The sequence below is a fragment of the Passer montanus genome, unplaced genomic scaffold (assembly GCF_014805655.1).
Source record: "Passer montanus isolate IOZ18808 unplaced genomic scaffold, ASM1480565v1 scaffold183, whole genome shotgun sequence".
NCBI lineage: Eukaryota > Metazoa > Chordata > Aves > Passeriformes > Passeridae > Passer > Passer montanus.
In genome coordinates this window covers 343,024-369,609 of record NW_024365715.1, presented here as the reverse complement: position 1 = coordinate 369,609, position 26,586 = coordinate 343,024, and the positions used below count along the sequence as shown (strand labels likewise).

Below are 26,586 nucleotides of genomic sequence, written 5' to 3'. Positions count from 1 at the left end.
CCCCCCGGTGTCCCCCCACGTCCCCCCGGTGTGTCCCTCTCGTGTCACCTGGTATCCCCCCGAGTCCCCCCCGTCACCTCACGGCCACCCCGTGTTCCCCCCGTGTCCCTCCGTGCCTCAGTGTCCCCAAGGCGAGGGGGGCTCAGCTGGGGCCGTCAAGGGTTTAGGGGTCCCCGCTGCTCTTTGGGGGGATTCGGTGGTCTTGGGGGAGTGTTCTGCAGGGTCTGGGACCCACCCTGCCCCCCTTCGGGGGTTATCTCTGGAAATTCCTTCCTGATAAGACGGGCCGGGCAGGATTTAGGGGGGGAGCAGGAGGCGGTGGGAGCCTCTGGGGGGCGGAGGGGGAGCAGAGCGTGTCCCCTCCCGGGCGGCGCAGGTTTGGGGGGCTTGAGACCCTCCCGGTGGGGCTGGGCTGCTCAGAACTATGTGACCATCCCCGGTGGAATCTGGATGGATTTGGGAAAGAATGGTATTTGGGGACGGAAGGAAGGAAGGAAGGAAGGAAGGAAGGAAGGAAGGAAGGAAGGAAGGAAGGAAGGAAGGAAGGAAGGAAGCTCCCTCTAGGTCCCAACTCCAGAATCCCAAACCCGAGTGCTGACTTGCCCAGCGTGTGCCGCCCTCGTGCCGGGCAGGTCTGGGCTGGAGCCATCACCACACACACTGGCACCTGTCAGACCCACCTGCACACACCTGAACTCACCTCCATCTATCCATCCCATGCCTTTTTGGGATGTTTTCTCTATTTTGCTGCTGAGTTTGGCACTGGGGACAGGCCCTGGTGAGGCCTGGGGACAGGTCTGGGGACAGATCTGGGGCCAGATTTGGAGTGATGTGGCCAGAGTCCCACACTGTGATTTGGGGACAGGGGCTGGGACCAGGGGTTGGGGAACGTGGAGCTGGGGACAAAGACTGGGGGTCGGAAGCTGGGGACAGGGGCTTGGGACAGGGTTTGGGGTTTTTGGGCTGGAAACAGAGTTTGGGGACAAAAGTTTGGGCTGTGATTTGGGAACAGGGCTGGGGATGGAGGGCTGGGGTCAGGGCTTGTGGTCTCAGATCTGGGGACATGGGCTGAGGACACAGAGCGGGGGATGGGGACTGGGGTCCTGCCTTGAGGGACATGGGGGCTGGGGACACACCAAAGTATGGGGTCAGGGATTTGGGACATGCCATGGGACATAGTTTGGGGTCCTAGGATGGGGACATGGGCAGGGACAAAGATTGGAGGACGGGGGTTGGGGACATGGGCTGGGGGAATAGTTTGGGGTCACAGATTGGGGATGTGGTGCTGGAGACAGAGACTGGGGGACACAGGGTGGTGACATTGGTCTGGAGACCCAGAATGGGGGACAAGCTGGGGGCATGGGCTTGGGTCAGAGATTGGGGGCTGAGACTGGGGGATCCGGACTGGGGTTGGGGGGCCCAAACTGGGTGGATAGGACTTGGTGACATGGAGTCAGGGACTCAGACTGGGAGACCCAGGTGTGGGGACACGGTGGAGACAGGGCTGGGGACACTCCCTAGAGAGTGTCGGTGGGTGTCCTCCTCCGGGAGGGGGCGCGGACGGGGGTGGGGAGCACAGGGACCCGCATTTTGTGTAAGCCCACCCCCGCGTACTCTCCCGTCCCGACGCCGGCGGATCCCGGTGATCCGGCGGATCCCGGTGATCCCGCGGTTCCCATGTCCCGAAGGGGTTAAAGCTCCGGTCCCTCCCCCCCGTTCTCCTCCCCCGGCTCTGGGGTAAACCCGAGAACCAACCCGGGAACCAAACCGGGAACGCGCCCGGAACCCGCCCGGCCGCTCCGCCCGGCCCGGCCCGTCCTGCCCCGACCCGTCCGGCCGGTCCTGCCGGGGCCGCCGCCGCAGCCTCCCTGCCCCGAGCACGGCCTTCGGCCTCGTCCTGCTCAGCCTCCTCCAACCTGCTCCAGCCGTCCTCACCCTCCTGAGCCTCTTCAGCCTCTTCCAGCCGTCCTCAGCCGCCTCCAGTCGTCCTGGTCCTCCTCAGCCGAGGACCTTCTCCAACCCTCTTCCGAACTTGCACCAACCTCCTCATCCTCCTTCTAACCTTCTCCATCCTCTCTGCAGCCTCCTCATCCCCCTCAGCCTCCTCCAACCCTCCCCGACCTTCTTCATCCACTTTCCAACCTCTTTCCAAACTCCCTCCTATCTCCTTTCCCAACTTCCAACCTCCTCCCAGTCTTCTCCAGCTCCCTCATCCTCCAGCCGACCTCCTTTCCCAACTCCCGACCCCTTCCCAGGCTCTCTCCAGCCTCTCTTCCCACCTTCCCCTCCCAGATGTCGGTCTCCATCCCCCGGCAGCCGCCGCGGAGCAGCTCGGCCGTTCGGGGCCGCTCCTTCTCGTCGCGCTCCTTCACGGCCGGCCCGGCGCTGAGGATGAGCACGGCCCCGGCGCTCGGCCCCTACGGGGGGCTCCGCGGCGGCTCCGGGGGGCTCGGGGGGCCCTCGTGGGTGCCGGGGGCGGGCGGGGGGATCACGGCCGTCACCATCAACCGGAGTCTCCTGGCGCCGCTGGACGTGGCCGTGGATCCCGAGCTGCAGGAGCTGCGCCGGGAGGAGAAGGAGCAGATCAAGACCCTCAACGATAAATTCGCCGCCTTCATCGACAAGGTGGGGCTGGGGGGACCCCGAGGTGGGGTGGGACCACCCTGGGGACTGGCTTCTGGGATCTCCTGGGGCACCTGGGACATCTTGGGATACCTGGGGATGTTGAGACCCACCTTGGGATCTCCTGAACGTCTTTGGGGACTTCCTGTACTCTTAGGGACATTTAGTCCTTCTCTGGGACCCCCTGAGTCTCAGCTGGGACATCCTGAGCACCTTTGGGGACCTCCTGAGACCCCTGGGGACACTGAGAAGTCCTTCCGGGTACCCTTAAGGGACCTCCTGGATCAGCTGGGACCTTCTGAGCACGTTTGGGGACTTTCTGAGACCCTCAGAGACATTGACACCCCCTTGGGGACACCCTGACCCCCTCCTGAGTTCCCCAAGGACACGCAGACTCCAGCTCACCCCGGGACCCCAAATCTCCCCCCGGCCCCCTCCCTTCCACTCCATGCCCCCCTCCAGCCCAACCCATTCCCCTGGGGGTGATTTGGGGTAATTTTGGAGTTCTGACTCGCTTTCCCCCCCAAGGTGTGACTTGGGCGTGGAAGTGTTTTTGGGGTGATTTTGAGGTATGGGAGTGCCCCTGACCCTGCTTTCACCCAAGTGTGATTTTTGGGGTGTGGGGGGGATTTTGGGGGGATTTTGGTGTGCGGGTGTTATTTTGAGGTAATTTGGGAGTGTGGGGTGATTTTCAGGTGATTCTGGGGTGTGGGAGTGCTCCTGACCCCCTTTCCCCCAGGTGTGATTTGGGGGTGGAGGTGCTTCTGGGGTCATTTTGAGGTATGGGAGTGCTCCTGACCCCCTTTCCCCCGGGTGTGATTTTTGGGTGGAGGTGCTTCTGGGGTCATTTTGAGGTATGGGAGTGCCCCTGACCCTGCTTTCCCCCGGGTGTGATTTTGGCTGGGGGTGGAGGTGCTTCTGGGGTCATTTTGAGGTATGGGAGTGCTCCTGACCCCCTTTCCCCGAGATGTGATTTGGGGTGGAGGTGCTTCTGGGGTCATTTTGAGGTATGGGAGTGCCCCGACCCTGCTTTCCCCCAGGTGTTATTTTGGCTGTTTTTGGGGTGCTGTTCCCCGTCCGCAGGTGCGGTTCCTGGAGCAGCAGAACAAACTCCTGGAGACCAAGTGGGGGCTCCTGCGGGCGCAGCCCCCTCCCCGCAGCAGCCTGGGGGGGCTCCTCGAGGGCTACGCGGGGACCCTGCGGCGGCAGCTGGAGGGGCTCGGGCAGGAGCGGCAGCGGCTGCGCGCAGAGCTCGGCCACGTCCGGGGGCTCGTCGAGGAGTTCAAGGCCAAGTCAGTGTCCCCAAATGCCCCCCAAATCTCCCGGGTACCCCCATGTCTCCCCCGACCCCTCCACAGCCCCCCCAATGCCACCTTGTAGCCCCCCTGTGGCTGCTGATGCCGCCCAGGCCACGCCTGCAGCCTCCTGGAGGAATTCAAGGCCACTCTGTGTCCCCGAGTGTTCCCCCACACACCTCTGTGTCCCCATCCTGTGTGCCCTCATCCCCATGTCTCTTCATCCCCATGTCCCCTTGTCCCCATGGCCCTCGATGTCCCCAGCATGCCCCCGGCTCTCCCTGTATCCTCATGTCCCCACATCCCTGGTCCAAGTCCTCTCTATGTCCCCACTTCCTCCCATTGCCTTGTCCCTTTGTCCCCCTGTCCCCACCTCCCCATGTCCTCCCACTCCTTGTGTCCCCATGTTCCTGTGTCACCCATTCTCATATCCCTCCCTGTCCCAATGTCCCCATATACCCATGTCCCCCCTGTCACCACGTCCTCTCCCTACTGTCTCCATATCCCCGTCCCCATGTCCCACAGTTCCATATCTACATGTCACCCCATTCCCATGTCCCCATGTCACCCCACTCCCATGTCCCGCATCCCCCCAGCTCCCATCCCCATATTCCCCCTGTCCCCGTGTCCCCCATGCCCATTTCTCCATGTTCTCCTGTCCCCTTCCTTGTGTGCCCCTGCCCAGGTATGAGGAGGAGATCAACCACCGCACAGAGAAGGAGAACGAGTTTGTCCTGCTCAAAAAGGTGGGGAAACCCCGACACTGAGGGGGGGCCCCGACATGGGGGGAGTCCCTGAGACCAAGGGCCTGCTGGGGGGTCCCTGGGGTGCTGGGAACAGGGGGTGACAGCAGCATTCCCACAGGATGTGGATGAAGCCTACATGTCCAAGGTGGAGCTGGAATCACGCCTGGAGAGCCTCACGGACGAGATAAACTTCCTGCGGCAGCTCTACGAGGAGGTTTGGGCATGCCTGGGATTTGGGGTGCCTGGATTCGGGGGGTGCCCCCCTGCTGAAGCCATCCTGTGCACAGGAGCTGCAGGAGCTGCGGGCGCAGGTGTCGGACACGGCCGTGGTGGTGTCCATGGACAACAGCCGCCAGCTGGACATGGCCGGAGTCCTGGCGGACGTGCGGGCGCAGTACGAGGACATCGCTGGCCGCAGCCGTGCTGAGGCTGAAGGCCTCTACCAGGTCAAGGTCAGGAGAGCACCCCCTGCTGCTGCCCAAACCTTCCTCCTCCTCCTCTTCCTCCTCCTCCCTGTTCCCCAAACTTTCCTCCTCCTCCTCTTCCTCCTCCTCCCTGTTCCCCAAACCTTCTTCCTCCTTCTCGCTTACCCCGCAATCCTCCTCCTCTCTGCCTGCTCCCCAAACCTTCATCTTCCTCCTCTTTTCTCCTTAATCCTTTCTCCTCCTCTTCCTCCCCTTGACACTTTCTTCTCCTTCCTGCTCCCTAAAACTTCCTCCTCCTCTTCCACACCCTGAGCCTTCATCCTCCTTCCTGCCCCATCGTCTCTTCTTCCTAATTATCTTCTTCCCTGCCCTGAGCTCTCCTCCTTCTCCTCCTCCTCCTCCTCCTCCTCCTCCCAGCTTCTCAAGTCTTCATCCTCTTCCTTGCTCCCTGATCCTACTCCTAATTCCCAAGCCTTCATCCTCCTCCCTTCCTGCCCCATCCTCCTCCTCCCTGTGCCTCAATCCTTCTTCCTCCTTGTCTGCCTCCTCCCTACTCCCTGAACCTTCCTTCTCCTCCTTGCTGCATCTTCCTCCTCCTCCCTGCCCCATCCTCCTCCTTCTTCCTGCCTACCGAAACTTCCTTCTCTTCCTCCTCCTCCCTGCCCCAAATCCTTCCTCCTCCTCCTCTTCCTCCTCTTCATCCTCCTCATCTTCCTCCCTGCCCTGGAGGGAGCGGCTGCTGCGTGGGAGAAATTCTGGCTTGAAACCCAACCGGAGCTGCCACATCCCAGCCTGGAGCGTTGCCCCTGGCGTGGGCTCACCCCAGTGCCGGGGCGCCGTGGGGCAGGGAGGGGCCCCCATCTCCATTCCTGGTGCAGATCCCAGTGCCAGTACTTCCAGGCTCTTTCATCCCCCGTTTTGGGATGCTGGTGGAAAGTGGGGGGCCTCATCCCACTGGGATCCCAGATTCAAGCCCCACCAGACCTGTCACATCCCAAAGGGAGCTGCCACATCCCAGCTGGATCAGCCCTCCCAGCAGAACTGCATCCTGGCTCTTTCCTCTGAATTTTTGGGGTGCTGGTAGAAAAGTGAGGTTCCCCCCTCCCCATCCCACCAAGACTGACTCCAAACCAGACCCACGGCATCCCAGCTGGAGCATCCCTCCTGGCGTGGCCACATCCCAGCTCTTTCCTCCCTGGTATTGCTGTGCTGGGGAAGAGAGAGGTCCCTCCTCTCCATCCCCTGAGATCCCAGATCCCAGCTGGAACATCCTTCTTGATACAGGCAAATCCCAGCCCTTCCATCCCAAATTTTGGGGTGCTGGGGGAAAAGAGGGGTCCCCCCAGTCTCCATTCCTTCAAGATCCCAGTTCCAAACCCAGCTGAACCCCCCAAATTCCAACTGGAGCTATCACATCCCTGTCAGGGCATCCCTCCTGCCTCTACTGCATCCCAGCTCTTCCCTCCCAATTTTTGGGGTGCTGGTGAAAAAGGGGCTCTCCTATCTCCATCCCCCCAAGATCCCAGCCCCAAACCCAGCTGGACCTAAGGCATCCCACCCTAGACTGTCCCCCCAAGTTTGGCCACATCCCAGCTTTCTCCTACTGGTTTTGGGGCTCTGGTGGGTTTGGGGGGTGCCCCGCATTGCCACCCCTGTCTGGTGTGTCCAGTATGAAGAGCTGAAGACGGCGGCCGGGAAGCAGGGAGACGACCTGCGCCAGACCCGGAGCCAGATCCAGGAGCTGAACCGGCGGATCCAGCGGATCCAGGCAGAGATTGAAGCTCTGAAAAATCAGGTTCGGGGTCCATCTCGGAGGGAAATTTGGAAGCATGCTGCCTGTGCCTTCCCCACACATCCCCCAGCACCCCCTGGGAACCCCTACGCTGGATTCCTGAGGATCCCTTGGGATGTCATCTGGGAAACGGGAGGAGAGAGTGATGGCTCGGAGACGGGGGGATTTGGAGGGCTGGGAATACTGGTGGGAAGAGGGGGGTGAGGGATGGTGGCATATGAGGGATACTGGGGAGTGAGGAATGACAGGACATGGAATACTGGGACATGGGGACACTGAGGGGGCGAGGGATGTTGGGGTACTGGGGATTTTGGGTCACGGGGACACCAATCTGGGGGGATCCTGGGCTCAGTGTCCCGTCCTGCAGCGCTCTGGGCTGGAGGCGGCCGTGGCCGAGGCCGAGGAGCGCGGGGAGCTGGCACTGAGGGACGCCCGGGCCAAGCTGGCGGGGCTGGAGGGGGCCCTGACCCAGGCCAAGCAGGACCTGGCCCGGCAGCTCCGGGAATACCAGGAGCTCATGAATGTCAAGCTGGCCCTGGACATCGAGATCGTGACTTATAGGAAGCTGCTGGAGGGCGAGGAGAGCAGGTAGGAAGCCCCGATCCCAAATCCCAGATCCCATATCCCATAACCCACTGACATCCCACATCCCATAACCTCTGGGCATCCATATCTCACACCCGGTGTCCCATGCTCCACCCCGTATCCCATGGGCATCCCATTTGCCATGCCCTTCATCCTGGACACCGTGAACATCCCATGCTCCATGTCCTGCGAGGATCCCATATTCCACGGGCATCCCACGTTCCATACCCCATATCCCATGGCCATCCCATATCCCCATCCCATATCTCATGGACATTCCATATGCCATGGACATTCCATATCCCCCATCCCATATCCCATGGACATCCCATATCCCCATCCCATGCCCTGTGGGTATCCCATATCCCATGGACATCCCATATCCCCTATCCCACACCCTGTGGGTATCCCATATCCCATGGACATCCCATATCCTCCATCCCACACCCTGTGGGTATCCCATATCCCATGGACATTCCATGTCCCATGTCTCATATCCCATGAACGTCCCAAACCCTCCCCACTTGACCATGTGCTGTATTCCTTTCTCCCCAAAAAAATTCAGTTTGGGGGACCCCTCCAAATCCCATATCCCCTATCCCACACCCTGTGGGTATCCCATATCCCATGGACATTCCATGTCCCATGTCTCATATCCCATGAACGTCCCAAATCCCCCCTGCCCTTGACCGTGTGCCTTATTCCTCTCCCCCCCAAAAAACTGAGTTTGGGGGATCCCTCCAACCCCTAGCACTTCAGCCACGTCCCTTAAATGCCATCCCCCCCCCCAATCACTGCTCCTCTTTAGGGGAAAGTTTTGGGGGGACAGCCCCCCCCCATATTTCCCCCTATTCCATGTCCTTTATCCTCCACCCCATCACTGATCCTGTTTGGGGGACCCCCCCAAACCCCCCCAGGCTCGAGGCTGCTGTGCAGAACCTGAGCATCCACACCAAGCCTTCGGGGTACCTGGGTGAGTTTGGGGTGTCCCTGGAAGCCCCCGATTTTGGGTGCCCCCCCCATGTGCCCCTCCTCACAGCTGCTCCCTCTTCCCCACAGGTGGACTCGGGGGAGGTTTTGGGGGGGGATTTGTGGGGGGATTTGGGGGGGCCGTGGTCAGCTCGGGGTACTCGGTGCCGCCCCCGCCCCCCGAGAGCATGGCCCCCCTCAAATCCCGTGCCATCGTCATCAAGAAGATCGAGACCCGTGACGGGAAACTCGTGTCCGAGTCCTCTGACGTCCTGGAAAGCTGAACCCCCTTTCCTGGGGGACCCCCCTTCCTTGGCTCGGCCAGCTGAGTGAGCCCCCCTCTCTCCCTGAAGCCTGACCTGCTGAGCCCCCCTGGGCTGCACTTTCTGGGGTGTCCCCCGTGTCCACACAAACCGAACCCCCCCTTTCCCAGGGGGGTCCTCCATCTTCCCTGCCCTCCCAGGGTGTCCCCCTAAGTCCTGGCCAGGTGAACCCCCTTTCCTGAGAGGGGGTCCCCATGTCCAGCCAGCTGAGCCCTCCCCCTTTCCTGGCAGTCACTCTGGGTTTTGGGGGGTCTCTCATGTCCAGCCCAGCTGAACCCCCTTTTCTGAGGTGGGGGGAGGGTCCCCCATGTCCTGACATTCTGAGCCCCCCCAAGTCCCCTCTTTCCTGCCCGGGGGTCCCCCCCAAGTCCAGGCCACCTGAGCCCCCAGAGTCCCCTTTCCTGGGGGTTCCTGTCCATGTCCTGGGGGGATTTTAGCGGGGGTCCCCCTTGTCCAGGCCAGCTGAGCCCATTCCCTTCCTGGGGGGGTTCCCCCATTCCCCTGGGGGTCCCCCATGTCCTGACCTGCTGAGTCCCCCCTTGGTGTGCTCCCCCTCCATCCTGGCCCCCTTCCCTGGGGGTCCCCAGCTCCCGACAGGACACCAGGCACCCTCTGCTGACAACCTGAGCCAGTGCCAGTGCCAGTCTGCCCTGGGGGCTCCAACCCCCCCCGCTGTCCCCTCTCGGACTGGGGGGTGGGCACTGGGGGGTCTGGGCCTCCCCCGGGTGTTCCGCTTGCTGCTGGAATAAAACCTTGGAAATTCGGGAGTGTTGATAACTGGGGGGGAGGGTGTGTGGGAGGGCTCATCCCAGGCTGCCTGGGGTGTTTTGGGGTGCCAGGACGATCTTGGGGTGCTTGGATCAGTCTGGGTGTGGTGGGCTCCATCTCGGGATCCCTGGTGCTGTTTTGGGGTTCCTGAGTCTTTCTTGGGGGACTGGGACCAGTCTTGGTGTTCCCAGATCAGTTTTGGGGTCTCTGGGTCTGTTTGGGGGTCCTAGAATCTGTTTTAGAGTGCCAGGACCCATCTGTGGCTGCCAGGACCAATCTTGGGGTGCCCTGCTCCCTTCCTGGGGTGCCAGGACCAGTTTTGGGGTGCCCGGACCCATCCCAGGGTGCCAATACCTGTTTTGGGTTGCCTGGATCTCTCCCAGGTGCCCGAACCTATATTGGGGTGCCCGGGTCTGTGTCGGGGTGCCAGAACCCATCTGTGGGTGCCTGGCTTTGTTTTGGGGTACCAGGACTCATCCTGGGGCACCAGGGTCCCTCCTGGGGTGTCTGTGACCGTGCCAACGTGCCCAGGTCTGGTTTTGGGTGCCCGGCTGTGTTTTGGGGTGCCAGGACCCGTCCTGGGCTGTCAATACCCGTTTGGGGGTATGAGGGTCACTCCTGGGGCGTCGGGGCCCTTCCAGGGGTGCCAGGACTTGTTCTGGGACGGCAATCCCTGTTTTAGGGGTGCCTGACTCCTTTCTTGGAGCCCAGGCCAGTTTTAGGGTGCCCGGGCTGCCTGGGACTGTTTTGGCATACCAGGACCCATCCCAGTTTTGGGGTGCCAAGGTCCCTTCTGCGGCTCCAGGACCCATCTTGGAGGGTCTTTTTGGGGGTGGCCGGCTCCCTCAGGGGGTGCCAGGGCCCATCTCAGGGTGTCTGGGTCTGTTTTGGGGTTCCCAGATACCCTTTGGGGGGCCAGAACCAATTCCAGGGTCCCTGGGTCTGTTTGGGGGTACAAGCACCCACCCCAGAGCTCATTTTGGGGTGCCCGGGTGTGCTTTGGAATGCCAGGGTTTGTTTTGGTGTGCCAGGACCCCTTTTGGGACATCAGAGTCAATTTTGGGGTGCCTGGGTCCCTTCCTGGTCTCTCATCCAGGGGTACCAGGGTCTGTTTTGGGGTGCCCGTGTCCCTCCACGGGGGATTTGTGGGGCCCTTTTCTCTGAGGCTGCCACCGCACCCCAAAACCCCTGGCTGCCCTCGGGCCCCCCCATTTTGGAGCGGCAGGGAGGGGGGACAGCAGCCTAGTTTGGGGGTCCCGGCCCCCCCGGTTGGTTCGGGGGTGTCGGGGTGTTGCCCGCGGTGTTTGGGTTGGTGGGCACGGGGCATGGAGCCGTTTTGGGGGGCTCAGAGCCCACGGGGGGAAGGGGGACGCCCCCAAAATCGGCGCTGCCCGCGGACTTTGTTCCCCGTTAATCATTAACCCCACGGGGCCCGGGAGCGGGGTTTGGGGCTGGGAGCAGATTTGGGGGTCCCTCCATGGGTTGGGGGGCTGGGAGTGCCCGCAGGGTCTGGGGGCGTTGCAGGTTTTGGGGTGTCCCACCCCAGTTCCATCCGCGGGCCGGGGGGTGACGCCTGCTGCCCGTAATTAGTGCCAGCAGAGGGTTAATTAATTAATTCACTAATTAATTAAGGAGCTGGGGAGGCGCTGCAGCCCCGCAGCCCTCAGGGCACCCCAGGGGTTTTGGGGACCCTTCCCACATTTGCGGGGGGAGGGGAGGGGTGGTCCCAAACTGAGGGGGGGCTCCCTCAGAGCCACCGCGAGCCCCCCAAATCTGGGGAGTCCGAGGGCTGGGCCCTCGGGGGCCGCTGGGATTCGCGGGGGGCCCTGAGCTTTTGGGGTGAAGGGGGCTGCTGGCTCGCGGGGGGGCTGACACAGCCCCCCCTTAAAAACGGGGTGGGATCAGCGGTGCCCCCCCGGGAGGGTTAAACTGGGGTCACCTCCCTGCACCCCCTTCCTGCCCCCCATTTCAACTCCTCCCTGACCTTATATCCGTTGTTTTTTTTTTTTTTGGGGGGGGGGGGTCTCCCCGGGGGATCCCCCTGCTTTTTTGGGGGGGCGGGGCTGGCTTGAGGGCTCACAGGGTTCTTTGAGGCGCTTGAGGAGTTTGGGGACCCCCCCCGAGGTTTGCCCCGCAGAGCTCCCCCGGCCCTCCCGGCCCGGTGATTTTGGGGTTCGCGGACGCTGGAGGGCGGCAGAGGAGCGGGAATGGAGCCGCGGGGGAGGCGGGATTTGGGCCCCCCAATTTCGGGTGGGGTGAGTCGGGAATGGGGGGTTCCCCCCCCCGGGTCCGGCTCCACGGAGGATTTGGGGCGGGGGGGGGTCGAGGGGCTGTGGGGGGCGCGGCCGGGCGGTCGGTCTGGGGTCTCAGGGGCTTGGCTGGGGGGCTGTGGGGGGATCGGGGTGGTTCTGGAGGGGTTCAGCCCCACGGACCCTCCTGGTTGGAAACGGGGGGTCGCGGAGACCCCGCAGGGAAACTGAGGAAGGGATCGCTTGTGGGGGGAGCGGGAGCCCTCAAGCTCGGTGGCACCCCCCGGGATGTCACCCCGTGTCACCCTCAGTGCCATCTGGACTCCTGGGGTGGGAGAAGACCCCTCCCATAGCCCCCCAGTGCCAGCATCCCCGGCTCGCTTCGCCCCTTCCCACTCGGGGCACCCCGAATTGGGGCGGGGGCAGCCATGGGCGGGTCTCTGGGGCAGGGGGTCTCACCCCACCCCGCTGGGACACTGCGGGGGGACCTCGGGGATCCCGGGGCACCCACAGCGTCCTGGGGAGGGGCTTTAATCCCCCCATGACCCAAAGCTGCCAGCACTGGAGCTGCGGGTGCTGGTGGTGCCCGGGGAGGGAAACTGAGGCACGGGGACATCTCGGGGACCCCTCGCCCCCGCAGGATTTGACCCCGAAGCCACCCTGGGGGTTCATGCCCGGGACCTCGGGACCCCCCAGAGCTGGGGGGGGGGCAGGCTGAGACCTGAGCCAGCTCATCCCATGGGTGGGGCCGTGACTCACCCGCCTGGCTGGGACCCCTTTGAGGGCTCCCAGGTTTGGGGGGTCCCTGAGCCTTTTGGGGCATTGAGAGGGAGCTGGGAGAGGGGACCTGGACACTGGGGACCCTTTGGCTCCCTTTTGGGGGTCTTTGAGGGGTTTGGGGTGCTGGGGGAAATGGAGTCCTCCGGGGTCTGGGGCTGGGGTCGAGCTCAGGGCGTTTGGGTTTTCCCAGCTTTGGGGGGTCCCTGCTCCTTCTGGGGTCACCTGGGTTCCCCTTGGGATGGGGGGAGTGGAGTGAGGGGTTTGGGGGTGCCGAACTGTTGGGGGTGGTTCTGGGGCCTCATGGGGGTGATGGAGGAAGTGTGGGGGACCCTGTCCTTTGGGGGTCCCCCTGTGTCTGAGGATGAGGTCAGGCCCACGGGGCTCGGGGCTTTGTGCCTCGCCCAGATTTTTCTGCTGGGGAACCTGAACCCCCATTTCCACCACTGAGGGTCTGTCCAAGCTCAGACCCCCCCAAATCCACCTCCCGAATGGGCTCCTTACCCCAAACCCCACCACCTCCCCATGGGGGGATCCCCAAAATCTGGGGGCTCAGACAGACACTTCCTGCCCCCCAAATGTTCCTGGAGCAGAGAATCCTCAACCCCATCTCTGCCTTTGTGAGACCCCCCCAAGCTCAGCCCCCCACAGATGGACCCCCTGAATGGGCTCCTTACCCCAAACCCTCCTCCCCACGGGGGGGATCCCCAAAAATCCAGGGTGCTCAGGTGTGCACCTCCTCACATAGACGTGTCCAGGGTGTTTTGGGGGGGTCTCTGCCCCACAGCGGGGTATCCCTGCCCCGCATTGGGGGCTGGTCCCTTGGCTGCCACCCGGGTGGGGTTTTGGGGTGCAGTGACAAGCTGGGGCCTGTCGGGGCAATTAACTGCCGTAATTAGCGTCGGGAGGAGCCGCCCAAACTCTCGGTACTTTCACACGCACACCCCTGCACTCCTCCCCTCCCGGCACCCCAAACCTCCTCCCGCTCCCCCACAGCCCCCCGAGACCCTGCGCCCCCAGACCCAGCAGGTTTTGAGTCAGTGTTGCCTTTTGAGTTGGGGTGAGACATGGAGTGACCCCAGGAGCTGGGGAGCCCCCAGGAGCTGGGGGGGGGTGGCGTGGCTTGGGGTGTGGTCTCGTTTTTGGGCCCTGGTTGGGCTTTGGGGCACGTTCCGGCCCTTTAGAGGGTGTTGTGGATTTGGGATCCCAAGGATCTGGGGAGGGAGGGATGGATACAGGGATACCCTGGGGTGCAGCTCATCTCTTTCCCACCCCCAGGAATTTGGGGAGGGGATGAGGCTACCCCTGGGGGACATACTGGGTCCAACCCCCCCATCCCAATGGTTTTCCCTGAAAAACATGGGATCCCTCCCACCTTAAACATCCGCCCCGATCCTTTTAACCCTGAATTCACCCCATTTTCCTGTCCTTGTTTGCCCCCCATGTGGGAAACAACAGGGGGACCTGGTTGTCCTTTATTCCCAAGGGATATTCACGTGGATTCCCGTGGGACCCCCAGGGTCAGCCCTACCCCTGGCTGGGACCCACCCCCACCCTGTGACCCCAGAAGGGTCCCCAGCCCCTCACGGGGATCATGGGGGGCTGTCCAGTCCAAGTGGGTGCTCCTCCCTGGGGCTGCCTCCGCGGTGATCCCAATCCTCCTTCCCTGGGATCTGTTTCCCAGCGCTGGGGCTGAGATGAGCTTTCCCTGTGGCTGGGCATGGTGGGGGTGCCACCCCTGGGCAGTGGCACAGCAGGAGAGGTGACCCCAATGGCACCACAGCAGGCATGAGAGCCAGCCCGCCCCTGGGGGCTGTGACTCCTGGGATCGGGGGTGCCATGAGCTCCGGGCTGCCAGCTCTGCTCCCGCCAGGGATGCTGGGGCGCCCGGGGCTCTCGGCAGTCCCAGGGTGCCGCCCGTCTTCTGCAACACCTGCTTTGATCTGCCGGGAATCCATCTTGTTGTTCCAGCCGCCACCACTCCTGCTCCCAGCCCTGCAATTTCCCAGGTCGGTGGCTGCCAACAGAGCAGCCAGGAGTTTCCGGATCTGAGGTTTTCCCAGTTGAACCCAGTCCCAGCACAGTTTTGGGGTGAAAACGGCTGTATTTGCGCTCTGCTTCTGCAGATATTTCCCTGGTTGGGACTGCTGGGCACCCGTGCTGGCGGTCCCTGCTCCCAGGGGATGCACGGGGAAGCTGGGATGCCGGGGGGCTGGGTGGGTGACGGTGGCCAAGACTGAGCAGAGGATGGTGGCCAGCGTTGGGTGGGGGATGGCCCTCCATGGATGGATAGGTGCCAGTGGTCCCTGCTCCCAGGGGATACACGGGGAAGCTGGGATGCCGGGGGGCTGGGTGGGTGACGGTGGCCAAGACTGAGCAGAGGATGGTGGCCAGCGTTGGGTAGGTGATGGTGGCCAGCACTGAGTGGGGGATGGCCCTCCATGGATGGGTGGGTGCCGTTGTGTTAGGTGGGTGATGCTGCCCAGCATTGGGTGGGTGATGGTGGCCAATGTTGGGTGGTGATTTGCCCAGCATTGGGTGGGTGATGTTACCCAGCACTGGTTGGGTGACAGTGGCCAGCCTTGGGCCCTCTGCTTTGCTCCTGGTGCATTCCCATCCCGGCAAGTGCTGGAGCGTCTGAGATGCTCCACCTTGGAGTTCAGGAGGGATTTGGGAACTGATCCGGTGTCCCAGTGAGGCGTCTTCACCTCTTGGTGGCAGGGCGGGGCAGCAGCTGCTCGGGCAAGTGCTGGGCTGGCCGCAGGGCAGCAGCTGGGCCAGGAGCTGGTGCTGGAGCCACCCTGGGAACTCCTGGCAGGAATGCTCTCCACCCGGGCTCCAACAGGTTCATTCGGTTTTGGGGCTGATCTGCCGGTTGCGTAAGGTGAGGAGATGCAGCCGCCGCCTTCTTCCGTCAGTTCAAACCTCTTCTCTTCTCCAGCTGGAAAACTGGGAACCCTGGAGGGTGGGAGGGGGTTTCCAGGTGGGATTGGGGCGTGCAGGAGGCGAATTGTCCAAGGGGAGCCTCAACTTCCCTGTTCCCTGCACCGCAAATTCCCTGGGGCTGAAAATCCTGGAGCTTCAGGAATCCCCAATGAGATTCAGAAGGAAACACCAGGACATGCACCCAGACCTAGATTTACATATTTTCAGTGAAAAAAAAGCTGGGGTGAGCAATCTTGGAGCTGAAACTGGTTCCACAAACCTCTCCCAGTGAATGGGATAATCCAGAGCTGGATTTTATTGGCAGTGTGGGGTTGGGGGGGGGGAGTTTTGGAGCTTTTTATTTGTTTTAACAGTTGGATAAGCCGGGATCCTCAATGGAAGCAGCTCAACACCTCATTTAAATAAAATTTAAAGCAATTAAGCAATTAAATTGTGTTGTTTTAACAATGGGGTAAGCTGGGAGTGGCTTTGCTGAATACCACGCGCTGACATGCTGTGGAGGGACTGGAGGCCCACAAGGACCCTCAGGAAACATCGTAAAATCCCTGGAAGGTTCCTCAGAGCAGGGATGTGGTCCCTTGTCAAAGTTGTGGGTCAGGGAACAGCTTTGACCCTGCTGGGGTGTAGCCCAACACAGATATATTGGGATATTTCAGTCTCTGCAAATCCCAGTGTGTCCCGCCCAGCTCAACCCATCACTCAGAGGGATCCAGAATGACTTGAAAACCCTTTCAGAAGGTTTAAGAAGGTTTTAAAATCATCTTTATTGACATAAAAGTAGTTTTAGAACCCTGCCCAACACTAATGCTCCCAGTTGTGAAACACTTTGGACAGCCCACGTCACCCCTCCTCGGAGCAGGAGGTTGAAACTGAGTGCATCTGAGGGTGTGCCTGGGAGCCTGGGTTTTTGTTGGAATTCAGTGAACCCAGCCACAGGAGTCAGGCCGAAAATGACAGATTTAGCTAAAACAAGGGTTTCCCTCGAGGGTGTGATACATCAGAGAGTTCACGGGGCTTTGGCCACGGCCCAGGGAATTTGGGTTGGAGTTCGGCTCCAACACCAACAATACTTTTGTTTTTCTTTGCTCTCTGGGGAGTGTTTGCAGGCAGGTCATGGTTGCGGCAAAGTGAGGAGGGCGTCCTTTCAAACCCGAAAACAATGAAGAGAATTAAACAATCCCCCAAAAATGACATCTCCACTCCCCCCTGGCACCGACCAACTCCCTGTGCCCATAAAAAGGGGGACCCAGCAGCTGCTCCCACAGGACTTGGCTTCTCTCGCCTCTCAGGCTCCAGCCTCACCCTTTTGCTCAGAACTTTGGGGACCCTTCACCATGTCTCGCCAGTCCTGTGCTCTTGGCAAGGGGTTCAGCTCCAGCTCTGTGTGCTTCGGGGGCAAGAACAAGGTCACGTTTGGCTCCATGCCCCGTGGAGGATGCCGGGGATCTGGCGGTGCCGGCGGCTTCAGCAGCAGGAGCCTCTATTCCCTGGGGGGCACTAAAAGCACCTCCCTGGGAGGATTTGGGGGGGCTGCTGGTGCCTGCCGAGGCTTTGGTGGCCAAGGAGGCTTTGGCTTTGGGGCCGGAGCAGGATTTGGGGGTGGCTATGGTGCAGGGTTCTTTGGTGGAGGCCCTGGTGGCTTTGGTGGCTTTGGTGGAGGATTTGACGGCGGGATGGGGGGCCAGGGCTTCCCCCCATGCCCCCCGGGAGGCATCAGGGAGGTGACCATCAACCAGAGCCTGCTGGCCCCCCTCAATCTGGAGATTGACCCCGAGATCCAGAGGGTTCGGACACAGGAGCGGGAGGAGATCAAGAAACTCAACGACAAATTCGCCTCCTTCATCGACAAGGTTTGGAGGGGCTTCACTCCAGGATTGGCTCTGCAGGGTGGGAATGACCAGGAAATGCTCATCCAGGGGCACCCAGAGCTGAAGTTGCCCAAATCACCATAAACAGAAATTGTTTGGGCTGTTTTTAAGGGGAAAATGGGCTATTTTAAGGGGAATATTGGGCTACTTTGAAGGAGCAGGTAAAATTTTTTGGATGTTTGGGGCTATTTTTAATGGGATTTTGGCTGCTTTAGGCTACTTTTAAGGGAAAGACGTGATTTTGGGTGACTTGAGCTATTTTAAAGCAGAAGGTGGGATTTTTTTTGGAATATTTTTAAGGAGATGTTGGGATTTGGGGTATTTTGGAATATTTTTAAGGAGAAGATGAATACATAGTGATTTAGGCTATTTTTAAGGAGACGATTGGACTTTTTGGATGTTTTGGTCTGTTTTGAAGATGTTGGGACTTTTTTGGCTATTTTGAACAAGGAGATGCCAAACCCATGAAGTTCATGGTATTTCTCCTGTTTAGAGGCTCCAGAATTGGGAAGGGGACGTGACCCCCTTTTGCCCACTCACCCCATCCCCTGTGGTCCTACCTGCCCTGTAGGACTGGGGAGTTACCACACATTAAACGGGAACAAAATATGGAAAGCACATGGGGAAAAAAAAAATCAATAAAAAGACGGGGTTTTGAAAGGAGAACCTGACTCTTTCCCCACGTGTTTAGGTCCGGTTCCTGGAGCAGCAGAACCGAGTCCTGGAGACCAAGTGGAAGCTGCTGCAGGAACAGGGTGGCACAGGAACGGGGGGCCGGAACCTGGACCCTTTCTTTGAGACCTACATCAGCGGGCTGAGGAAGCAGCTGGATTGTCTCTCCAGTGAGAAGCTCCAGCTGGACACAGAGCTGAAGAGCTTCCAGGACATGGTGGAGGACTTCAAGACAAAGTAGGTTGCTCGGGGTGTCTGGTGGTGAATAATCAGAGAGAAAGCCTCACTTCAAACAGCCAAAAAAGGAGAAATATTGATAATAATTATCAATATTGATTTTTCCCCCTGATGGTTAGAAAATGTAAAATGTTTTGGGAAAAGTGATTTTGGATGAAAAGTGGTGATTTTTCAAGGCTTTTTCTCAACTTTTCTCAATATATTGCTCTAATTGTGCTTCTTCCAGAAGGAGGATCCTGGACTTTTTGTCTTCCTCAAGAAGGAATTCCTTAAAAATCAGTGACATTATGATTTAGTTAATTAATTGGTTGCTAAACCCAGCTCTAATTTCCTTATGGATTTCCTCATGATTCTTTCACATAATGTCATTCAGGATTTGAGGATTTCTGTGGAAGGTTGACACGAAGTAAAAAAAAAAAAAAAAAGAAAGGAAAAGTAAAGACTATTTTCCTGCTGTTTTTTATTATAATATATAATTTATTTTAGTCTATAAATGTGAACACAAAATGTGTCCAGTTGGAAAAAGGAGAACAAAGGCTGGAAAAATGAATCCACTTGAGGAATTACAAAAAACAGTGGGCAAAGAAGTCTGGGAATCATGGGACTCCACAAGACCTGGGATCTACCAGAAGCTTCTGGGTGAAAATTGACTTTATATTTGGAGACAAGCATCTGGAAAATTTGAGTCCATTTGGGATTCTGGGGTGTCCTCTGCAGGGCCAAGTGCTGAACTCCATGATCCCTGTAAGCCCCTTCCAAATCAGGAGATTCCATGATACCTGTGAGGAGCTGAAGGTTCTTGGATCTCGTAGAAGGAGCTTGGAGTGGCCGCAAGTACCAGGACTCCTTTAGCAGAGCCAGAATTCCTCTTTCCAGGATTTTCTCACCCAGGCGCTGGAAGTGCAAGAGCCAGGGCTTGTCCTGAAAGGCGAAGTGCAATTCCCTGTCCATAAATCTCTCTCATGGCAGATCTATTTTTGCTGGGTTTATGAGTCTGAGGCCAACAATGTTCATTAGTCTGAGCCGGAGCCAAAACAAGCAGCCAGATTCCATCTCCCTCCTTCCCATCCACAGGTACGAGGAGGAGATAAACAAAAGGACGGCAGCTGAGAACGAATTTGTGCTCCTGAAGAAGGTTAAGTCCTTGTTTTTTACCTAAAGGGGATCCAGGAGAGCTGGAGAGGGACTTCTGACAGTGGCCTGGAGTGCCAGGCCACAGGGAATGGCTTCTCACTGCCAGAGGACAGGGATAGATAGGATATTGGAGAGGAATTCTTCCCTGTGAGGGTGGGCAGGCCCTGGAATGGATTTATAAGAGAAGCTGTGGCTGCCTTACCCCTGGAAGCATCCCAGGCCATGTTGGACAGGGCTTGGAGCAGCCTAGGAGAGTGGAAGGTGTCTCTGCCCACGGAACAGGGTGGAATTGCATTTAAAGTCCCTTCCAACCCAGAGCGTTCCATGATTCCATGAAATTTTAGATTAACTGGTGTGTGCTGAGCAGGTTTTCTCATCCCATCTCTACTGTAGGATGTGGATGGAGCCTACATGACCAAGGTGGAACTCCAGGGAAAACTGGACTCTCTGTCAGATGAGATCAACTTCCTCAAGTGTCTTTACGAGGCAGTGAGTACTGTAGGGCACCGGGTGGGGAGGGTTGTGGCACCCTAAGGAAGATCTGGAAGGGCTAAATCCGAGTTGGGCATCACCTGCAGGAGCTGTCCCAGATGCAGAAGTCTGTGTCCGACACCTCGGTGGTGCTGTCCATGGACAACAGCCGGAACCTGGACCTGGACAGCATCATCGCCGAGGTGAAGGCGCAGTACGAGGAGATCGCCAACCGGAGCCGGCTGGAGGCAGAGTCCTGGTACCGGAGCAAGGTGAGGGTGGCACACACTGCTGGGGTTCTCCTGTGCCCAGGAGGGTGGGAGAACTACTGGTGGCAGCTCAGGCCATGGCAAGGTCTGGAATGTTGCTGGTGCTGGTCCATCCAGAGTGGAGCTGGCACAGACTTGCTCTCCTTGCATCTCCTGTGGTGATGTGGGAGCAGCTGTGCAGTCAGAATAGATTTAACATGCTCCTCCTGCTTCATCCCACCAGTACGAGGAGCTGCAGGCCACCGCGGGCAAGCATGGAGACAGCCTCAAGGACACCAAGACTGAGATCTCAGAGCTCAACCGCATGATCCAGAGGATCCGGGCTGAGATCGACAGTGTGAAGAAGCAGGTAGGGGTTATGTTTGTTGAGGAATGGGGAGGACCTTTTTTTGAGCCTTTTAGAACTTCCCTGAAGGGAAATAAGTGTGGTGGGAATTGTTGGGTGTGGGAGGGACCTGGGAATAGCTGAGCCTGAGTGGCTCTGGCGTATGTTGTCCAGAGAAGTTATGGATGCTCCATCCATGGAAGTGTCCAAGGCCAGGTAGGACGTGGCTTGGAGCAAGTTGGGATAGTGGAAGGTGTCCCTGTGCATGCTCCAGATCATCATTAAGGTCCTGCTTATTATGGATCAGATAAACCATTACATGTTTATCTGATCTGGGATTATGGCTTCATCTCTCACTGGCTGCCCCCACCCCACTCATCCCCTCCAGTGCGAGACCATTCAGACGTCGATTGCGGATGCGGAGCAGCGCGGAGAGGTGGCTCTCAAGGATGCCAGGGACAAACTGGCCGAGCTGGAGACAGCCCTGCAAAAAGCCAAGACTGACATGGCCCGGCAGCTCCGGGAATACCAGGAGCTCATGAACGTCAAACTGGCCCTGGATGTGGAGATTGCAACCTACAGGAAGCTGCTGGAGGGCGAGGAGTGCAGGTGGGTGGGATACAGCAAGAATTCCAGCGCATCCTGACCAACCAATGGGAAAAATGTGTGCCATCATCTTCATTAACATTAATGGTGTTGTCATGAGCCATGGACCACGGTCCTGTGGCTGTGTCAGTGGACCAATCCTGACTTCATGGAGTTGGACCACTCCAGATGCTCTGGCTGGATCTGACACTCCATCTTGTTTCCTTGCAGGATGTCTGGAGAGTGCCAGAGCTCCGTCAGCATCTGTAAGTACTGTTCCCACAGGAGTGTGGTGGGCTGGGATTGGTGCTCCCAAACTTCTTGGTGGCATCAGAGGTAACCTGTGCCTTTTGTTCCTCTCTGCAGCCGTGGTGGGCGGCAGCAGCTCCGTGGGAGGTGGATATGGCAGCGGATTGTGCCTTGGAGGAGGAGGAATTGGCTTTGGAAGTGGGAAAGGCAGCTGCAACACGGGCGGTGCTGGTTTATGCTTCAGCCTGGGAGGGGGTGGATTTGGTGCTGGGGGCGGATTTGGCTCCCTGGGTGGGGGATCTAACTCAGTGGTGGTGGGGGGATCTGGCACCATCCTGAAGAACAGTGGCCCCTCCAGCTGGAGGGCATAGGAAAGGGATCAACCCCCCGACCCCGGCACCCAGAGGAGAAAGGCAGTGAATTGCACGATGACCCCCCAGTGACCACCTGGTGAGGACTGAGATTCCCAACAGCAGCCGAGAGCAGCTCAATCCCTCGTGCTTCCATGTCCAGCTCTCCTTAGGGAGCGGGACCTGCCCATTCATGGGGAGCCCCAAACCTGGCTGCGATGAGCCCAGCACCCTCCAAGCAAGAGGCACCCGACCACAGGCAGGAGCGGGGATGGATCCAAGCGCAGCTCCGAGTGTGCAGGGAAGCCTCGGCTCCTCTCAAGCTCTTGTGCTGGATCCAGCCGTGGTGCAGCTTTAATCAGTGTCACTCATCAGCCTCAGCTTGAGCTCCAAAACAGGAATTTCCTCCTGGTGCCTTGGCTGAAGATGTTTCTCACCCAACTGACTTTTAGTTTGCTTTTGCCCCACAAGTTTCACTCCTGCTGTTGTAAAATGTTTATTTTTACTCAGGGTTCACCTTTTCCTTGGGACTATGGGAACAATCATGTGTGTTTGCTTAAGCCTTTCTCCTTGGCATGTGCCATACCCCAATAAACATGAGAGGCAGAAACCTAGTGTGGTTTTCTCCCCGACCAAAGAGTTTCATGTTGTAACAAGTCTCATCTTCTGATGAGATCTGAAAACATTTCCTGACTTTCTCCTGCCCTTTGAAGTCTGAATTAAAGGAACTCAGGTGAAGGGGCAACCGGGTCTCCTCTCACCCCTCTCTGTCTCCAAAAATGTGGGGAGTTTGTGAGTTTTGCAGAATAAGGAGGGTCTCACTGGGGAGGCAGAAGGGTTGTTGGGTGCAGAGTGGTAGTGACACAGTCAGGGGTGCCTTTGGTGACAGCCCTGGCAATGAGCCCACTCCTAGCAGAAAGAGGCAGCCCCTGAATTCTCCTGTGTGTCCTGCAGGATCTCTGGACATGGCAGAGATTCTTGTTCCACCATTGTCCCCACCAGGTCTGAGCAGACTTTCAGACTCTGTGGATTTTAGGAGACCCTTATCTTCCTCCTTCTCTTCCTCCTTCTCTTCCTCCTTCTCTTCCTCCTTCTCTTCCTAAGCCCTTTCCATGCTAGAGTTAGTCAGTTTGGGATGTTCCCCAGCTATTCCACCTCTCCCTGGCCACTGTGCCTCCTGACCACACAACTGCCCACCCTGTCTTCCGAGGTGGCCCCAGGACTGCAGTGCCACAGCTGGAGCTCCCAGGACACTCTGTGTGTGCACTCCAGGTGCTTTAGGAGCATCCTTCCATGGTTGGTGTGGGAGAAGGAAGAGCAGTCATCACCCCTCCAAATAATTTGGAGTTAATTCCTTGGTATCCATTATTTTGGAGCCAGCCCTACAGCTTTTCCTACTGTCTGCACTCACCAAGGATCCATGGATTGCTCTTAAGGCATCTCCAAAGGGTAACTGAGACCATGGGAAGAGCAAGACCTTCTCCCCCTGCTCCATCAAACCCCCCTCTCCTCAAAGCAGAGTATTTGGATAAATTTTGATCCCCAAACTCCTGGTGTGGTTTGACCTCCTGCTCAGGAAACCTTGAATCACATTCCTGGCCAACCACAGACTGCGCTTGGGGTGACTCATCCCACTTCTCCCATGTTCCATTCTGAGCTGGTAAAGGCTGAAGACATCCAGTACCAGCAGTGACAGGCGGAATGTCACAATGGAATGTCACAATGCTGCCAGCACGGGCTTGTCACTGCTTGGGTGGGGACATGGTTTGAGCGGTGGTTAAACATTCAGGGATTGTAAAAGTGACCTGAAGTGGTGTTGAATGAAAAGGCACTGACTTCGCTCGGAGTCACCCCAATCCCTCGGAGTCACCCCAATCCAAACTTGCTTCCAGCAGTGACTCCTGCCTGAGGAGAGACAAAGGGCTTCTCCAGAAACACAAAGGCTGTCACTAAAACAAACATACTTAAAAATCCCTCCCTTTTAGTTCCTGGGATTGCACCAGCAATTACGGAAAAATTATCCCAGGCGGACATAGAGATGATATAATTCCTGCCTTTGGTTGGAAGAGAGACAATGTTTTCCATGGTCTGAAAATAGGATCGGATTGGATTGGATTAATCAGGGCTTGTCCCTGCCCATGGCAGAGGATGGACCAAGAGGAACTTTAAGGTCCTTTCCAGCCCAAACCATTCCATGATTCTGTGATTTCATGGTTTCCTCTCAGTTATTCAAGGCCTGTTTATTTTCACAGCATCATGGAACAGTTTGGGTGGGAAGTGACCTTTGAAGGTCATTTTCCTGCACGGGGGGCTCCAGGAGAGCTGTAGAGGGACTTGGAAAGGGCCTGAAATTATGGGCTAAGGGGTGATGGCTGCCAGCTGGAACAGAGTAGGATTAGATGGGATATCCAGAAGGAATTCCTCCCTGTGAGGGTGGTGAGATCCTGGAATGGATTTTCTGGAAAAGCTGTGGCTGCTGCATCCCTGGAAGTGCCCAAGTCCAGGCTGGATGGGGCTTGGAGCAGTGAGGTCTACTGGAAGCTATCTCTGCTCATAGCAGGGGTAGGATGGGAAGATCTTTTCACTCCTTTCTCACCCAAGCCATCCCAGCTCTGCCCATCATGTCTGAACCAGGAGGTGCTATCAATACCCAAATCCCAGTTTGATTTCCTAAGCTTGGCTGGAGTCATGGCCGTGACTCAACGCTCTGCGTTATCTCTCCACGGGCGCTCGGGGCTCTGCTGTTTGCTGACTCGGGAACTCTCCTCCCCTGGGAACAGGAGAACTTTCAGATCGTGTCATCCCGCCCACGGAAGCAGAAAAAAATCCCAACAAAAATCCCCCAGGAAAGCGTAACCAGAGGTTTGATAACACTGAGGGAGGTGGGTCTTGCCTGGGCTGCTGGGGACAGTTCCTCAGCCCCCATTTTTAATGTTTGTGTATTGATTTCTTGTCTATTTTTTGATTTATTGCCTATAAAAACTTCTGTCCAACCCCCAACCCCTCCCTTCCTTTGCTCGCACAGTGAGCTTTTGATATTATATATATTTACTTTCTCAAAAGTAGGACTTGGTGATCTTGAAGGTCTTTTCCAGTCTTAACAATTCTATGATTCCATGATCTTTATTAGTCTTATCTACCCCCCCTTAATCCACCTCCTCGAGCCCTCCTAGACCCACACAGGTCCTGGAGGTGGGATAAACACAGGGAATATCATGTTTTCCAGTGGAAATGCCAGTTTAGCTGCATGTCCGGGTCCCAAGGCACTTTTGGAAATGGGTGTCTGGGCGATATTTTTAGAGGTATTTAAACATCTGATGATAGCAGAAGTTGCTGGTGTGGATTTTCCAGAAGCTCTTAATTAACATGTGTCCTGTGAGAATTCTAAGACCTGCACTAGATGGCTGCCAGCACAGTTAGGTGCCTCCAGAGGTGTGTGTTTGGACTTCAGCATGGGCTATGTGGCTTTAAAATGTTGAAAAATAATAAAGAAATCTACTTTTTTCTATATTTTTTCTATAAAAAAGAAAATAAGACTAGCTGCTGTTTGATAAATAGGGCAAAAAGGTGGATCTGTGGTGGATTTTTGGATTAAATGACTTACAGAGTCAGCCTGAATCATTCCATGATTCTGTAAAGGGTGGTGCATGCCCAATCCCTGGAAATGTCCAAGGCCAGGTTGGACAGGGACTTGGAGCCACCTGCGATAGTGGAAGGTGTCCTTGCCCATGGCATGCAGAGGAATGAGATGGGCTTTAAGGTCCTTTTCAACCCAAACCATTCTGGAATTCTGTGATGGATCATAGTCTGAATCCATCCTCAGTCAGGCATTGGAACCGGAGGATTCCGACAAACTCCTGCCTTTCTAAAATCTACATCTGGCAAAGATATATTTGCATATAAACAGCAAAAGAAGTGAAACAGCTGGAAAGAATGGTGATGCCTCCAAGCCCTGTGCTCTCCGGATTTTCAAATCCCTATAAAGGAGTTGAGCCTCTATTAATTGCATTTAAATCGTTCCAGGGCATGTGATGTGGGCAGCAAGGTTTGGGATCCCTCCTCCCACTGCGCTCCCGGGGCTGTCCCTCCATCTTCCTGCACGTCCCACCATGGCAGCCAGTGCCTGGTGTCTCCTCATGGTCCTGAAGCTTTCAGAAAATCCTACACAGGTTTCCCGGATAGGTATTTCCTCACCAGTGCTGAGATTATCTTGGCATGAAGACAGTGGGACATGCTTTAGTCCAACAATAAATGAATTTCCAGTGCCAACACCAGCGTCTCGTCACCGGTGAGGTTTTATTTATCAAAAAGGTGCAGAGCCTCATCAAAATGCAATTTGCTGAGCCCTGGCTGTAGATTGAGAAATTCAATTATCCAAGCCAAAGGCAATTTTCCAAGTAAAAAGAAGGCTGAGGGTGTAACTTAGGTGTGTTTTGGGAATTGTGAAAGCCAGGCTACAACTTGGCATGAGCCGCAGTGCCTGCCTGCAATGGGGCTTTGGAGTGAGAGATTTAAAGATAAACACAAGCAGGGAAACAACCCCAGCGGATGAAAGGTGGAAAAAAAATGCCCGGTGTATCCCAGGGAGGCTCTTGCAGCTCCAAAAGGTGTAGCGTTCCTTAGTCATGGACTGCTGGAAGCCCCAGTAGGATCTTTTCTGCCTTTTCTCCTGCATTAGAGGGTGTGTTTCTGGGTAGGGTCAATGTTTGGCAAATTGGAGATGGAAATCTTTAGCCACGCCACAGTGATGAAGACAGGACCTGTCTCCTCCTTCACGCCCATGCAGACCCAGCCCACCTCCAAAAACACATAAAAGGGAGAGTGCGCTGCCCTCCAGCCAGAGGGACTGACTTCCCTTCTTCCACCCACCTCATCACCCACAACCCCGTCGAGTTCCTCAGCTTCTCCATTCTTGGCTCTCTTGAGGAT

The 26,586-nt window shown here is 57.5% G+C and overlaps 2 protein-coding genes across 4 annotated transcripts in view; both read left to right on the top strand.

The window, feature by feature from the left end:
• Window positions 1–9,512, top strand: part of KRT8 (keratin 8) — an 11,796-nt gene extending 2,284 nt beyond the window's left edge. For 2 of the 3 annotated variants that reach the window (XM_039705742.1, XM_039705741.1), the window contains exons 2-10: window positions 2,293–2,625; window positions 3,706–3,914; window positions 4,603–4,663; window positions 4,782–4,877; window positions 4,951–5,115; window positions 6,758–6,883; window positions 7,248–7,468; window positions 8,383–8,438; window positions 8,525–9,512. In XM_039705742.1, coding sequence (XP_039561676.1) covers window positions 2,293–2,625; window positions 3,706–3,914; window positions 4,603–4,663; window positions 4,782–4,877; window positions 4,951–5,115; window positions 6,758–6,883; window positions 7,248–7,468; window positions 8,383–8,438; window positions 8,525–8,718 — 1,461 coding nt within the window. In that variant the 3' untranslated portion in view covers window positions 8,719–9,512. Of the gene's footprint in view, window positions 1–395; window positions 470–2,292; window positions 2,626–3,705; window positions 3,915–4,602; window positions 4,664–4,781; window positions 4,878–4,950; window positions 5,116–6,757; window positions 6,884–7,247; window positions 7,469–8,382; window positions 8,439–8,524 lie in introns of those variants that run through there. The other variant, XM_039705740.1, reaches the window with a different exon arrangement.
• Window positions 9,513–16,831: 7,319 nt separating this feature from the next.
• Window positions 16,832–22,224, top strand: LOC120500589 (keratin, type II cytoskeletal 4-like). The gene is made up of 9 exons (XM_039705708.1): window positions 16,832–17,347; window positions 18,057–18,274; window positions 19,349–19,409; window positions 19,802–19,897; window positions 19,987–20,151; window positions 20,372–20,497; window positions 20,862–21,082; window positions 21,290–21,324; window positions 21,425–22,224. The coding sequence occupies exons 1-9, from the start codon at window positions 16,832–16,834 to the stop codon at window positions 21,676–21,678; spliced, it is 1,692 nt and encodes a 563-aa protein (XP_039561642.1). The 3' UTR covers window positions 21,679–22,224.
• The last annotated feature ends 4,362 nt before the right edge of the window (window positions 22,225–26,586 follow it).